Genomic DNA, 15,584 nt, shown 5'->3' with positions numbered 1-15,584 from the left:
AGAAGAGCCTTTGAGTAGTTTTCGCCGTATGAGTGTGTCAATTGCATGTGGTGTCGTAGACATACATATATCACCTTAGGTAGCCGTTTACGAGACTAGTTATTTAATGTTTTATTCACAATTGGTTTGCATAGACATATAGTGAATCGGTTATAAATAATAGACTCATAATACACACGACACTGGGTTATGAGTAATTTCGCGTCTCGGGTTAATAATCGGGAATCGTAACTTGCATAATAGAGGTTTAATTGGGAGACGAATTACCGTATAGGGGGAAGACAAAATCCTAGATCCGTTTTTATATTGATATTCTCTCTTGTTTATTTGCTTTCATAATTAGTTTAATTTATTTAGTTGATTAAATTTCACAACCTTGCGTAAGCTGGCTAAATATCATAATTGTTAGAATTTGGTACTTATGATTAGATAATTTGAGTATTCCCTGTGGGATCGACATCCGACTCTCACGAGTCCACTTTTACTACTTGTTTGCGATACGTGCACTTGCGTGTTAGGTATTTAGCCCAACAAGTTTTTGGCGCCGTTGCAGGGGAATACGGCTAAATTATCTGTTTATTCTAATATCAAACTCGAGCAACATGTCTCTACAACATAAGCACGAAATTTTACACCACAAAACGCGAAGAACGAAGATCAACGAAGACTCAAGCATAGTTTTTCTTATTTCTTTTATTAATTCTATTTCATTTATCTTAAGAATTACGAGTAGCTAAGCTTTTAGTTTCTAGGATTTTATTCGAACGCTATGTGGTAATTCGAACCTATTTTTCTAATATTATGCAAGTTTAAATTACATGATTATTTCTTCTATTTGATCTTATTTAGCGCATAAACCTAGCTAATTTATGTTGATATGTGTTATTATTAGAATTGATTGACAGATCGTTTTAATAATTAGAACAAGGATAGGAGAGCCTTCGAGTAGTTTTCACCGGATGAGTGTGTCAATTGCATGCGGTGTCGTAGACATACATATATCACCTTAGGTAGCCGTTTACGAGACTTGTTAGTTAATGCTTTATTCACAATTGGTTTGCATAGACATATAGTGAATCAGTTATAAATAATAGACTCATAATACACGCGACAACGGGTTTTGAGTAATTGAGTGTCTCGGGTTAATAATCATGAATCGTAACTTACATGGTAGAGGTTTAATTGGGTGAAGAATTATCGTATAGGGGGAAGATAAAATCCTAATCCGTTTTTATTTATATATTCTCGTATTTATTTACTTTAATAATTAGTTTAATTATTTAGTTGATTGAAATTTTAACCTTGCGTAGGCTGGATAAAATCATAGTTGTTAGAATTTGGTACTTAGGATTAGATAATTTGAGTATTCTCTGTGAGATCGACATTCGACTCTCACGAGTCCATTTTTACTACTTGTTTGCAATATGTGCACTTGCGTATTAGGTATTTAGCCCAACACTGCTCGCGGAGGCACTAAGTTCATGGAAAAATATCCCAATAAGGTGCACCACTGGGATCGGTATTATACCTTCGTATCTTCCCCCGTCCCTTTTGCCTTTCCTACGAACATGATCTAGGAGACCCTTAATTTTGATAAATCTCGCATGGACTCCGAATAGCGAACACTTTTGAACCTTGTTTGTCCTAGTTTGTTTCAAGTGGAGAAGCTCATTAGGAACTCGGGCCTTCTGACTCATTTTGGTTTGAGGTGGCTGAGTGCGACAGCCACCCCATACACGAATATAAGTCAACAAGATTTTTCTCTCCCTAACTATTTTTATTTTTTTTTATTTTTTTAATCGTGCTTTATTACCTTTTCGCATGAATGGAGTTTATCAAGCTTTTTTTATGGCGAAGAGGCGACCTTTGATGCCCTTCCGAAAGGTCATACAACCCCAAATATACCTGAGCATATCAGCGACCTTGCCGCACACACTACCTCTTTGCCCCCTCTACTGGATAATGTTGAGGTCATCGCTGAGATGGATATCTCGGAAAAAAGGAAAAAGAAAGAGGCAGGTACTCGGGCGCCTATTCGCAAGAAAAGCAAAGCGGCTCCCGCTCCTCGGCCGCCTAACGTGATTGACCTGAGCCCCAGTTCCGGCACAAAGGCGTAACTAGGATTGGCCTATGTGCGAGAGGGGTTCAGCTTCGCTGAATGCGAGGATGCTGCCGAGATCGGGCATGTGTTGCGAGAAGAGGAGACCCCTCGGGATCGCGAAGTCTTGGGTAAAATGAAGTTGGACTAACACATCGATCATTCTAACTATCACATAGCCAAGGTAGGTCCTGTTATCGCCATTTCTTTTTTTATTTTTTGTAACAAATGAAGGCTTTATGGACGACTTGCCCTTATCATCGAAGTGATACCCTCCGCAAGGCCTACGATCGCCTAAAGAAGGAGTGCCGGTAGTTACGTGAGTAGAAAACCGCGTTGGAGAAGCATAATGAAAATATTTACGATAAGGTGGGAGATCTTCGGGGGGAGAATGACTCCTTGAAAGAAAGATTGTGTTGATGGAAGAAGAGCACAAGCATACCCTAGGTCAACTGTCGGAGGCCATGGACAACTTCTCGCTGCGGTATGAAGACAGCCATCGCGTCGGTCACATGTAATTCTTCCATACCACATGAGCGGAATTCTTCCGTGACGAAGTCGTGAAGGCCTTTTTCGCTCGGTTGTGGAATTCCATGCTCTTCTTCACCCGGGCCGTCCCTATAGCCAAGTTCTTCTTGTCCGAAGGAGTCCATGTCTCGCAACAAGTGATCGACGAGGCGGGATTGCCTTTGAAGCTTGATCAAAAAGAGATGTTTCTGCGGATGAATCCTAAAATCCTCGGCTGGGATGGCAATCCCCAGGAGAGAGTAGATTTAGCTTGGTGGGTGCCCATCTTTTCGGCGGTAGCGAGGAGGATATGCCCTAATGATAGTGCGACCTTAGCCGGTCCCTCCGGGAGACCTATAGGTGAAGAACTGGAGGAAGAAGATGAGGTCGGGCTTGCCGTGTGCATGCCTATGATCCGACGAAGGATGATGCTGCGAATGACGACTCGCCCAAATGATGTTATTTCTGAGTTGTTTTCCTGTTACTATTATTATTTTTCTCTTCTGTTCGCTCCAAACTTTCCTCATAATCCTTGATTTTATGTATACTATTACGCGACCTCTCTTCTTCAGTTGTTTTCATTATTTATTTGCTTGGCTTTTTCTAACGTCTCGAATGGTAGATCATCTAGCTATACTGCTTTCTTTCAAGTCTTTATGCCTTATGCCTTTACGGGTTTTCTTTTTAATGCCATAGACGACCATTTAGCGTGCTCCGCTTGCGAACTCTACCTTTTTTCTCACCAACATTTATTGTTTACCTTTTGGCCCGAAGCTGCGGGCATCTTCCAACCCTTACCCTCTTGCTCTACTATCTTTTGGGCCGGGGCCGCGGGGATCTTCCAACCCTTAATCAATTTTGAAACTACGTTTCGATCCTTAGTCGCGGGACCTTCCAACCCTTAGTCGATTTTCCATCTACGTTTCGGGCCTTAGTCGCGGGGATCTTCCAACCCTTAGTCGATTTTCCATCTACGTTTCGGGCCTTAGCCGCGGGGATCTTCCAACTCTTAGTCAATTTCCATACTATATTTTGGGCCCTAGCCACGGGGATCTTCCAACCCTCAATTAATTTCTCAATTACTATTTTATTTATTTATTTAATTTTTTTATGCGTAAAACTTACGGAGATGGCAAACATTCCACGTTCGTGGAATCCTTTTCCCTTCGCGATCTTGAAGCTCCTAAGCGCCTCCTGCGATGACTTTCGTAACCATGTAGGGACCCTCCCAGTTGGATTTTAAGGCATCAGCTCGCATTAGCACCCGGTCTCCGATCATAGCTTGTTTTTATTATTTTTAATAGTTGGTTAAATATCTTACGATACAATACGAAAAACTATACTATACGATACACTGACGAAAATGATACGCCGATACTTTCCGATTCGATAACCAAGGTGGAGCTCCCAAATACCGTTTTAGTGTCAGCTCCTTAAATTTTAGGAACATTTTATGCTCAAGTGGATGATTAGTAGCTCCATAAAACTCCTCCAATTTTAGGAGATCCTGAAATCGGTCCCCACAGTTAGGACTCGTTTTGGGAGGAGAGAGATTGAGACTAATGGGCCTTCATCATTATTATATTATTATATTATTATATATTTCATGAATTTCTATTATCTCAATTTCTTTCAAACAAAATATTTTTAATTATGTTATTCGTAAATATAAATTATTTTTATATGACTTTTGTTACTAATAATAAACTTATTTATAATTCTATTAGTTTCTAAATAATGATTAATGAATATTCTTTCTTTTCTTCATTGAATGCTTCACTTAACTTATACTATTAGAATTAATTTTTAAAATATTTCAAAAAGTGTCAGCTTTGTTGAATCAATATTTTTCACACTACTAGTCAAGTGTAGATAGTAATAACACAAATGTGATAAAATGTTAAAGAATAGTTAAGATAATGTAATATTTAAATGTAAATTAATAAGAAAATTACATTAATTAAAATTAACATAAGATATATTTTATTATAATTTAATACACGTAGATCTAATTTTAAGGAGAATTAAGATGTACCACAAGAGCACGTGTGATAAAGTGGACCCTACCTTTAGGGAGTGAATAATTGATGAGGTGGCATGTGGACCCCTCCTTTTAGGAAATGGTTTAGAGGTTTACCAATATAGATGTTCTTAACTATAAACATAAATTGAGATAAATGTTGGAAATGCCCATATTATTATTGGGAAAGTAAGTTTTTATCGCTGAAGTTTGCACAAATTTTGCATTTGGTCCTCATGTTCACAAAAAAACACATTTTGTTCTTGATGTTTCAGAAATTAAATACTCGGAAACCAAATCAGGACTTTTTGTGATTAAATTTGGAAATTAAATCAGATCGGAAATCGAAAATTCCAATTTCTTTTATATAATTCCAATTTCAATCCAACAAATTTGGAAAAATTTAGAAGTCTGAATTTCAGAAATCGGAATGAAAAAAGTTGTTCCAAATTGGAACTTTTATAAATCAGAACCCGCGGAAATTGGAATTTCCGTTCCAACTTGCACCCCTAAGTGGGAAAGAGGAGGGAAAATTGAACTAATAATAATTGATATCTCCTCTTCAGCAAAAGTCCAAGAAATAATCCGAATAACCCTAAGAAATGTATGACCAATTTGGAGATTGCGGCTAGGTAGTCTTAGACACGGCCATGGGCCAGTTTTGGGCCCAGAACCGGCCCGAACCGGCCCGTTGACTAACCGGCTCGGAACCTGTGAACCGGCCCGTTGTCCCCGGGACGGGCCCAGTTCTATGAATTGGTGAACTGTGAACCGCCGGGTTGGCCCGGCGGTTCCACCTGATTTAAAAAAAAAATTCAAAAAATTCAAAAAAATTCAAAAAAAAAAAACCAAATAACGGCCGGTGAACCGGCCGTTATTTGCTATTTTTTGAATTTTTCCCCTCCATTTTTTTTTATAAATACCCTCACACCCCATTGTTTCCTATAAAATTAAGTTAAAGTCCTTTTATTTATTTCCTTTTGTTTTTTCCTATTTAAAAGTAATTATTTTTATTTATTAATCCATTAAGTATTTTTTTTTTAAATTTTTATATATAAATATAATTTTCCGGGCCGACCCGGAACCGACCCGGATAGGCCCGGAACCGGATGGAACCGGCGGGCCGACCGGGCCCGCTGAACCGTGCATATTACGGGCCGGTTCCACTTTCGGAAAAAGTGAACCGTGAACCTGTATGAACCGGCCCGGAACCAGCCCGAACCGGACCATGGCCGTGTCTAGGTAGTCTCTAAGAAAAGCACGAGTTTAATTGAGAACTCTGCGCAGCGTAGTTGGCAAGTACAAGTTTAGACTTTTTGAAGAAAAAAAAAATTGACGTTGCAAGTTAATTTTACGAAATATTACCTCTAATGCAATTTGAGTTGCTGGAATTTTCTTATCCATAAAATAAAATACAACGACTGTAATTATACTTTTTATTTCAATAAACAAATCCTACAATATTTAGATTAATTAGCTAAAATTATAATACATGTAAATTCTTACTATATTAAGATCCCTTGATTTTATATCTCATGTTTGAATTTATTAATAAACAAATATCTAAGTTATTTTATAATTAAGAATATTCAAAAATCAGTTGTTGATGATCAACAAATGATACTAGTATTTCATAAAACTTATATTTAAATTTGAGATGCATGCATATTCAATTATTTCCATATATTATATAATACTTATTTTAAATTTTCATTTTATATTACGAAACAGTTATTTGATTTAAGTTTTGTTTTATAATTTCGATATATGGAATTGTTGTTAAGATACTATGACGTGGTGTATCTTTATTTATTCTTTTGAACTGAAATTTAGTGGTTAGTAATTTTACTTTTATCGACGTGAATGTTCTTATTTTGGAAAATAATGGCATTTTCAGAAACTTTCTGCTTAGTTTTAAAATTTTGAAACTTATGTGATTTCCGAAATTCTGAAATTTCCGGACCTTTTGGAATTAGAATCAATTTTTAGATTTCAAAAATTCTGGAATTGGAATAGGAAATTAACTCCGAATATTTTTGGAAAATTTCCAAAAAGACTTATTCCGATCCGATCCATCCGACTTTCAACCCTATCCCACTAATACATTTCCAGAATTGGGCACCCACGAAAATGAACTGCCCCATTGTAATCTAATCATCCATTTACTCAAAGTTTCTCAATAATTATTTTTATAGGCCTTTGATAAAAAAAAATGCATACAAAGTTTTTTTTCAAGTAATTTTAGTTAGAAAATAATTTGATGGTGAATGAAAATAAATAACTTAACACTTTTCAGCACAAAAATAAGTACTACTACAGAGTTGAAAATACCATCAATATATACATCCATACAAAATAATTATTTCTCATCTTGGTACAGAGTATAACAATTTTAATTTTCCACACTTCAACTACTTTTTCAAAAAATTACATAAAAAAAAAGAATGATATTTTTTTCAAATTATAAAATTAAAGACATACATACCTATTCAATAATTTCATAATTTTACTATGAAAATTCTTTTATTGGAATTATATTTGATCACACCAAAGAGAGTTTTCAATTCAAAATACTACTAAAAAATGATATTATCTTCATTAACCTTACAATTTCTAAAGGGATGCAATGTGAATGGTTTTTTTTAGATAGAATGGAAAAATTTATTAGGCTATATCAACCAGCTTTGGAGGAAGACAGGAGCCTTCTAACGATACATGGTTCGTCGAAATAGGTAAAACATGAGTGAGGCGATTACCTTGCCTCTTAACAAATGTAAATGCACAAGAATTAAAGTAACTACTCAAGTGTAAGCAGTCTTCAATATAGCCAGCGTAAAGAGGTCCTTGCCCGGGGGAAACGCACCGTCGAAATTGATCTTCACCTATCCATCATTTGGTGGGGTCCACGTGGTTCGGTAGCATGGTGTATGACCAGAGTTGACTCGTAGATTAGCTAGGTGGAAAGATTTAAGGTAAGACTTACTCCAGCTAACCACATCTGGAGCGTTGTCCCATGCCACCCCATGTACTTCTCCATTCCGCAGTTCCCAAGCTTTCCAAAGTGGCATGGTAGCAGGACTTGATGGAAAAACTACCTGTCTTTGAATAATGCCAGATGAGTTTACCCTTCGCAACTAAACCTCCGACAGGAACTGCAAAGATTCTCTCTATGTCGATGGGACAGAAAATTTCATAGATGAATGATATATTCCAAGTACGAGTAATTGGGTCGATAAGATCACCCACGGTGTTTGGGAAAGCCGAGTGAATGGGGCGCTTCATGATAATTCGAAAATTCCCGCTCTCCGGCCGCCGTTGCACTGGAGTCTTCGTCTTTCAAGTATATTTGAGGTCGCTTGCTAGCTCGGTTACCATCAATAGCCTGAGTATCATCTGCCTTTTTCTTGCGTCCCTTTGATGTCACCGATATTTTTCGCCTCGCGACTGACCAATGTGAAGCTGAACGGGGGTATTATCAATGTTATGTCGGTGTTCCTTCCTTGCCTCTCATTTTCATTGTCCTTTAAGCCTTGTCTGTGTAGCCATACTCCACTGACCGGTGGTGAAAAATAAAAAATATTTTCACCCCTTGGGCTGGGTCACAAAATTCCAAAGCTAGCATTTTGAGAACCAAGTGAAATAGGTTGAAGTGGAGTTCTAGGGTTAGCATTTGCATTTTCGGGCTGCACTCGCAACGAAATCAGGGTCCACAAAATCCTCTTCGTAGCGCAACGGGCATTTGGTCTCGCCATGTCCTAGTATACCACATAGAAAACAAAAGTTCGGAAGCTTTTCATAGGTAAAATCGATCCACTTCTTTGATTCGTTGATATCGCTGAAGTGGATCCTCATGTATTCTACCAGATCCACTTGCTTGGCAGTCATGTACTGAAGGAAGGAACCGATACTGTTGCCGACCAATGTCGCTACCTCTGTTGTTCTTTGACTAAAAGAAACATGATGGAGGCGAATGAAAACGTTCATATAATTCACAGACACCTCACTTACATTCTCACCCTCCACCGGATCGTGGAAAACTAGGGTGTGTCTGTCACGGATCCAGGGGCATCCATTTTCCGCGTGTTTGCGATCGAGATGATGATTAAAAGTAATCATGAATTTTTTCGCTGCCACCGTGTGAAATTCACACCCCTTTACAGGTTGGAGGAGTCGTAAGACGTTAGCCTTAATTGTGTGTTGCGACAATTCTCGCGATGAAACCACCCTTCCCACCAATCTGTATTGTTTCTCCGAAACCCTTGTAGATTCTTGTATATCCGTCTGAAATGTAACTCACACTTCTTCCTCTTCCGTCAGCGTAAACCTCTTGGCCATCTGATCCGAGATCCCGTCCATGGATGATATGATTAGAGAACTGACCATGAGCAAGAGTTGTCGCTGCGAGGCAGAAGAAGTATGGCTGAAATGAAAGGAAACGCGGATGATCAGGTGATGTTAGGTTAAGGAAGAAAAGCCGCTGCTCCACAAAAATAAATAAAATCCTAGAGGCGTAATAGAAAACAAGGCAAATAAACGGAAAGCAACCACAAACGATCAAATCAAGTAACACAATGATAAGGAAAATGACAGCAAATTTAAAGAAATAGAACAGACAGATGATTGAGAAACTACTAGCCCAAGCCTCTCATGAAGACAGATGAGTCGCCTCTCATGAAGAGAGAAGAGTCGCCTCCCATGTGGAAAACACTGAATCGAATGATTCAATACCCTTCGACGGTACATAGTGCTCTAAATTATTTTCGGGGGTGACAAGTGCGAAAATGCTATATTCCGAGTGTGCAAAATGAAAATAAGCCAAATATTAAATATTACTTATGTTATATATTTTTAAATAGTATTAATTTTTAAAAATAATTTCTCTATCAAAAATATATTATAAAAATATTATTTGGTTATTAGTAATAAGCTAGTTAAATTTTTAATTAAGATTATGCTTTAAGGGGTGTATCTTTAAAATAATTTTTCAATGTGAGAGGTACGTGTATATGTAGTTAGACCTCATCTCAGGGGAGATCACTCTAATTACTAAATACGTGGTCAAGGGTAAAAATATATTTTCAAAAATATCAATATCCCACATTTTCAATACCCTTAAAATTCGAATTTGATCTTAACTCGACAATTATTATGTGAACTAATGTGAACTAATTATTTAATTTACATGACTAGTTTATGTGTTTTATTCTATATTGCATTTTAATTTGGTAGATTGATTTCTATGTGTTCGAAACTATGTGAATTAAATTATTGAGTGTATGCTTATATAATATGATTAATATATATATATGGGGATTTTTATGCATAAGTCCCTACCAATCATCTTTATTATTCTATGTTCAGGGGATATATCTATTATAAATATTAAATAATGACAAAATTAATGTATATGACAAAACTATTCCCCACCCTTTAAACCTAATTCCTAATTGTAATTCCATTCTAACTCCAATTTCATCAATTTTGACTACAAAACCCAATTTTCACCTTTTTAAACTTTTTTCTGTCTGCTTTTTTCAGCCGCCGGTTTCCGATGTTGATTTTTCTTTTTTTTTTTTGGTTTTTCGTGTTTTGATGCTGTCGGTTTCTAGAGTTGACCGGCGGTCAGCGCCGGTCTCGGCGTTGACTTTTCTTTTCCTAAAATTTTTATCCACTTTTTTTTTACGCTCACAGCTGAACGTTGACAATAATTGCACTGTCGTTGACACTAACTATACTGTCACAGTAAAATTACTGTAAACACAATAATATAACTATCAACCACATCATTATATTTTTATTGGGATTTTTTTTTATATTGTTTGATTTGTTGATCCGTCAACGTAATAATATTATTGTCGTTGTTGTAAAACAATAATATTACTGTCAACCACATCAATATTATTATTTTTTTGGCTTTTTTTATTTTGTTTGATTTGTTGATCGATTAACGTAATAATATTGTTTTATACTAGTGTAATACTATTGTGGTTGATAGTAATATTACTGCCGTTACAGTAATATTATGGTGGTTGACATTAATATTAATGTCAACCACATCAATATTAATTATTTTGCCTTTGTTGAACGGTCAACATATTAATATTAATGTATTACACAACAATAGTGATTTTTGTTGTGCTAATATTATTGGGTTAGAGAGTAATATAATAATATTAGGGCCTCTTTGGTTGGAGGGCTTCGAAATATAGAGAGGGATGGGATAGTTAATATTGAGATAGAAGTGTTGACAAGTTATACTTACTACGACATTTGGTTCGTGATATTGTCTCGGTACTAATATTCCCAGACTAACAATACGCCGTTTTGTGTACTTGATTCCTGCAGATATAATTGGTAATTTCCGTAAAAGCCCTTCACATATAATAATATATCATGTTTTCATAAATCCCCAATCAGCAGCAATTTTTAACCACAATTTCGAACCCTAAATTGGAAATCGGTGAAACATAAAATCTGCCATTCAATCGAGTTAAATCGTTGAATTCGTTACATCATCATGAGTTCTGGTAGTAGTAGCTCCCATCGGAGAACGGGCAGCAACAATTTCAGCGGAGTGAAGATAAATCGGGAAATGCCAAGATATTGCGATTGCGGGTACATGGTCGCCGTACAAACTTGATGGACGGCTACAAACCCAGGACGACGGTTCGTAGCTTGCCCTGAACGCGGGGTAAGTTCTTTCCCCACTAAATCAAAATTGATGGATTTATTTTAAGTAATTAGGTTTACGTATTACTGAACCTTAATGGCCGCGATTTTGATGTTGGGCAACTGTTGGGTTAGAAGTTAAAACCAGAGCACGGCTATTGCAATTGTTTGTTAGTGTTATTCAGTGGTTCTTCAATATTGGAACACTAATTTTTAGATTTTGGTTTATGCAATGAATTATCAGGTGTCGTATTAAATGCCTTGTTCTTAATCATGACAACTGAGAATTTCAACGCTGCTAATCTGGTGTCGTAATGTAATGAATAATTCTAACATTAGTTCGTAATGTACTGACTAATTTTAATTTCCAGTTCATATTCGTACAATATGTTTGATGCTACCTCATTGAACATACAATTTCAGGTTAGTGGTTGTCGTTTTTTCAATTGGTGTGATCCTGAAATGTGTGATAGATCGAAGCAAATTATACCAGGCTTGCTCAAGAGAATCAACTATTTGGAGGCGCAAGTTCCATTGGAAGTCTCCGCGTTGGTTAAGAAGATATCGGATTTGGAATCCCAATTGCAGCAGCAGAGTGATGGGAATGGGGGGAAACGGGGATCTTGGTTTTTGTCGGCCCGTTTAGTTTTGTGGGCGGCTTCGGTATCAGTTGCTTGTTTACTCTTTTATTATGTGGTTGTGTTGTAATATGTTCTGCTGTACATATATGAAACGATATGTACTCATGCATAAAATTGAATAGAGTACTTTTTGTATTGGCAAAACCAATGACAGTATCAGCATTTGTATTGCGTAATATATATGATACTCACATTTCAGCTTTCAAATATTAGGACTACGTCGTTATATTTATTTCATTGTGTTTTAAATGACTTTTGCAAAAGGGAGAATAATACGAAGACACAGCCGTATGGATAATAAATATAACCATCCGACTTAACATACGCAAAATAGTTCTTCCTACAAGGTGACGTACTACCACAAAATTCGGAATCTTACTTCCGCGCTTTTAACACATACTTAAAACAATAAAATAAACAAACATACTTCGATCAGACTACCAGATAAAAAAAAACAACAAATTAAAATAAGTGTTCTTAACAAGGAAACAGAAATATCCAAATTCAGATTGTACATAGCCTTAAACATAAAACGTTATCGTTACGCGGAGCGAAATTAGAGTACATCAACCTGATCCACGACACCTGCAAATGGAACGAGTGCACGATTTTCCGGAGGAACCAGTTGAGGATCAACAATCTCGCCATCATCCCCTCCGTGAATGATGATTGGATTATCGCGATGGTATCCGGTGAAACCTCGAAAGTTGGCTACGGGAGCTTCTTTGTCTTCGAACACGTATTTGCATTGTTCGTAGAACCGAAATCCATTAACCCTAAACGCCCTCTCTTCTTCCGTCTCCTACAAATGGAATGCATATTGTTTCGTTATTATTACTGATTGACAATGTATTGAACGAAGCACATAAAAAGAAAAAAAATACAAATCTTACACGACGGTCCAAATGCCAGAAACTTCTATCCAATGTCACCTTCCTCTTCGAGCGGATGAACGTCACACCATCCTGCGCGATGTATCCCTTGAATGCTAAGTAACATTTTCGAAACCATTCCAATCTCCATTTGATGTCAACCTCCGCAAAATTTCTTGAGAAATGATAGTTCATTGTCATGATAACTTCGAATAAGAGGTCTTCGTACGCCTCTTCGTTTTGCAACGTATCCACGGAGCGTGAAAATCTGGCAGCGGCATTGATTAGGCACTCATCGTACGCAACGGGCCACGATTCATTGTTCATCCTGGCCAAGTGAACCTGATTGCGGGTTCTTGGTCTCGACATTACACCTAAAACAATGGAAGATTAATTAATTTGACGAACAAACCACACCGAAACAATATTAACAAATATATAATTAACGGACGTCAAAGTAAAACTGCCAATATTATGCAAACCTTACAAAGTTGATGAACGCAGCAATTGCAATTTCTGATTTACCAAATGTGAACGCAAACCCCACAAGTTGTACCCGAAATAAATGGAGCCCTAATGGAATTTAATGTAAAAAAGTAGAGGCATTGATTGGTTGCACCAATCGGTCATATGCGCCGGTTGATGTACACGTCAATACAATGTATTTGTATTGTGTGTTTAATGATGATAATAAATTTATTAGGCTGCAAAGAAATGATTAATCACTGTTCACGAGAGCTCTTAATGCACACCTAACCATTGTCTATTCGAATTCATCCCCATTTTCTTCAAGAACAATTAAAGTTCTTCCGACTTGTCATCTGCAATAAGTAGTTGAAGTCCTGCAAATTCCATTAAACCACCCCTTTTTTCCAATTAAAAACGTCAAAAAATGACAACTGAAAGACAATGGTGGGATTGAATGACATGGTAAATAATACCAAATCTGCACTTCATATCTACAAAATTTTGTGTTAATACTTTATATTCATATTACTGCTACCGAAATAAATTGTATACATTAAGATGCTTACCTAACACCTTAAAGACCTATTTGATTTACTTATATATGCGGAGTGTTTGTATAACAAGTTCAAACAAATGTAAGTACTTAATCCCATATGCATAGTTAGCATGGCTCCAAAAAAGAAACCGATTTGTAGGCAAGAAGATTTTCTATACGAGTTAGAGTGGACTGAAGCAATCGATGACTATTTTGTGGAGTTACTGACGTGGGAATCTAGTCTGCACAATTTCGACCGTAATGGGGCAAATACTCTTGCCCTATTGAGTTGTCAAGAGTTGATTCAGCACAAATTCGACAAGTGGTTCTCATACAAGCATTTGAATAAGAAGATGATGTTATTAAAAAGGAGGTTTGTTACGTTTCATTGGATATTGTCACAGGAAGGGGTAGCATATAATGCAACCACTAACATCATCTCTGTATCCAAAGATGTGTGGAAAGATATATTAAAGGTTAGTACGTAAGCAAAGTTTAATTAGTATTGTTTTCCTAACAAACGTTAAGTACTTAAATATACTTTACTTCTATTTTTCAGACAAGTCATTATGCCGGAGCTTATAACCCCGTTGGCGAAATACGGTATCACGAGTTGAAGTGTATCTTTGGAAGTGACCCCGTGGTTAACCCAAATGACGGTGAGGAGATTATCATTCTGTCTTCCGATGATGAGGAGCCAAAAAAGAATGAGGAACTGAATGTAGGTGGTGTAGCAAATCCAATTGGAGCGGACCGATTTGGAGTCAATGCCCATGCATTTGACCTAATGGCCCAACAAGAGTTTGCCAATGTTGTCCCTAATGATGCCAAGACGGTCATCAACATTTCTTCGGGTGTATGGGGCGATGGTGATTTAGATATGATGCCTCACCCTCACCAAAACTACGTATCCGATTCCGAGGGTTCAAGGGACACCGAAGTAAGCACGGCTAACTCACGTTTTGTGGATCAACCTTCCGCCAAGGGTAGTTCTATGTTGAGATCGAGGGCTGATTGTGCAAACAAATTCATGCCTTTCGGAACTCCAAAGAGCTCGACCGCTTCAAACAAACCACCGTTGGGTGCATTTTATACCCCCGAAAACAATGGAATGTGAACGTTTGCGTGATTGGACTTTAAATGATATGTTTGTTTTGTGCATGTGCCATAGGTTACGTGCTTGTGTTCTAGAATAGTACGTAACATATTTGCATGAACTATTTGTTTGCCTTTTGATAGTATGTAGGCAAACTGATATCCTAATTGGTATTAGTGCTATGTTTTTTCAATTCGATCTTTATAAGCTTTGTTTTGTCAATTAAAAACACATTACCGTATACAATGATACCAAAATATAGCAAGGTATTGGGGAAATTATAATACCATATAATCAAGAGTCGGGTCAAACATAAAGTCGTACATAGATAAAGTTCACAAGAAGCAGCAAAATGCAAATGTATCATTACATTAATGTTCATATTAAAATCCAAATAACCATTTAATACCGCCCTTCTAAGATCAAATCCACCATATTCGCTTTGTGGTCCTCACTCAAACAGAAAAAGATGTCTAGGTCTTTGCTATTGTCACATATTCTGGAAGTGACTTTGAGCCTTTCCTCGAAAGTGAGATGTTGCAAGTTTTCGAGGGCATCAAACACTTGTTTCCGTGCAGTAGACACATCCTTCTCAAAGCCCATACGGCTTACAAGTTCGTTCATTTGGGACTCCATTTTCTCAAAAAACTTAGACGTCATCTCAATATACCCACTTTC

At 37.0% G+C, this 15,584-nt stretch overlaps 1 protein-coding gene across 1 annotated transcript; it reads right to left on the bottom strand.

Annotated features, from left to right (window-relative positions):
* Positions 1 to 12,491: 12,491 nt before the first annotated feature.
* LOC148771688 (uncharacterized) lies at positions 12,492 to 13,217 on the bottom strand. Its single transcript, XM_088815176.1, has 2 exons — positions 12,829 to 13,217; positions 12,492 to 12,737 (listed from the first exon to the last, which is right to left on the bottom strand). The coding sequence occupies exons 1-2, from the start codon at positions 13,174 to 13,176 to the stop codon at positions 12,492 to 12,494; spliced, it is 594 nt and encodes a 197-aa protein (XP_088671302.1). The 5' UTR covers positions 13,177 to 13,217.
* Positions 13,218 to 15,584: the final 2,367 nt, after the last annotated feature.

The sequence above is a fragment of the Erythranthe guttata genome, chromosome 3 (assembly GCF_056151865.1).
Source record: "Erythranthe guttata isolate IM_541 chromosome 3, IM_541, whole genome shotgun sequence".
Taxonomy (NCBI): Eukaryota; Viridiplantae; Streptophyta; class Magnoliopsida; order Lamiales; family Phrymaceae; genus Erythranthe; species Erythranthe guttata.
This window is presented reverse-complemented; position numbering and strand designations above follow the sequence as displayed.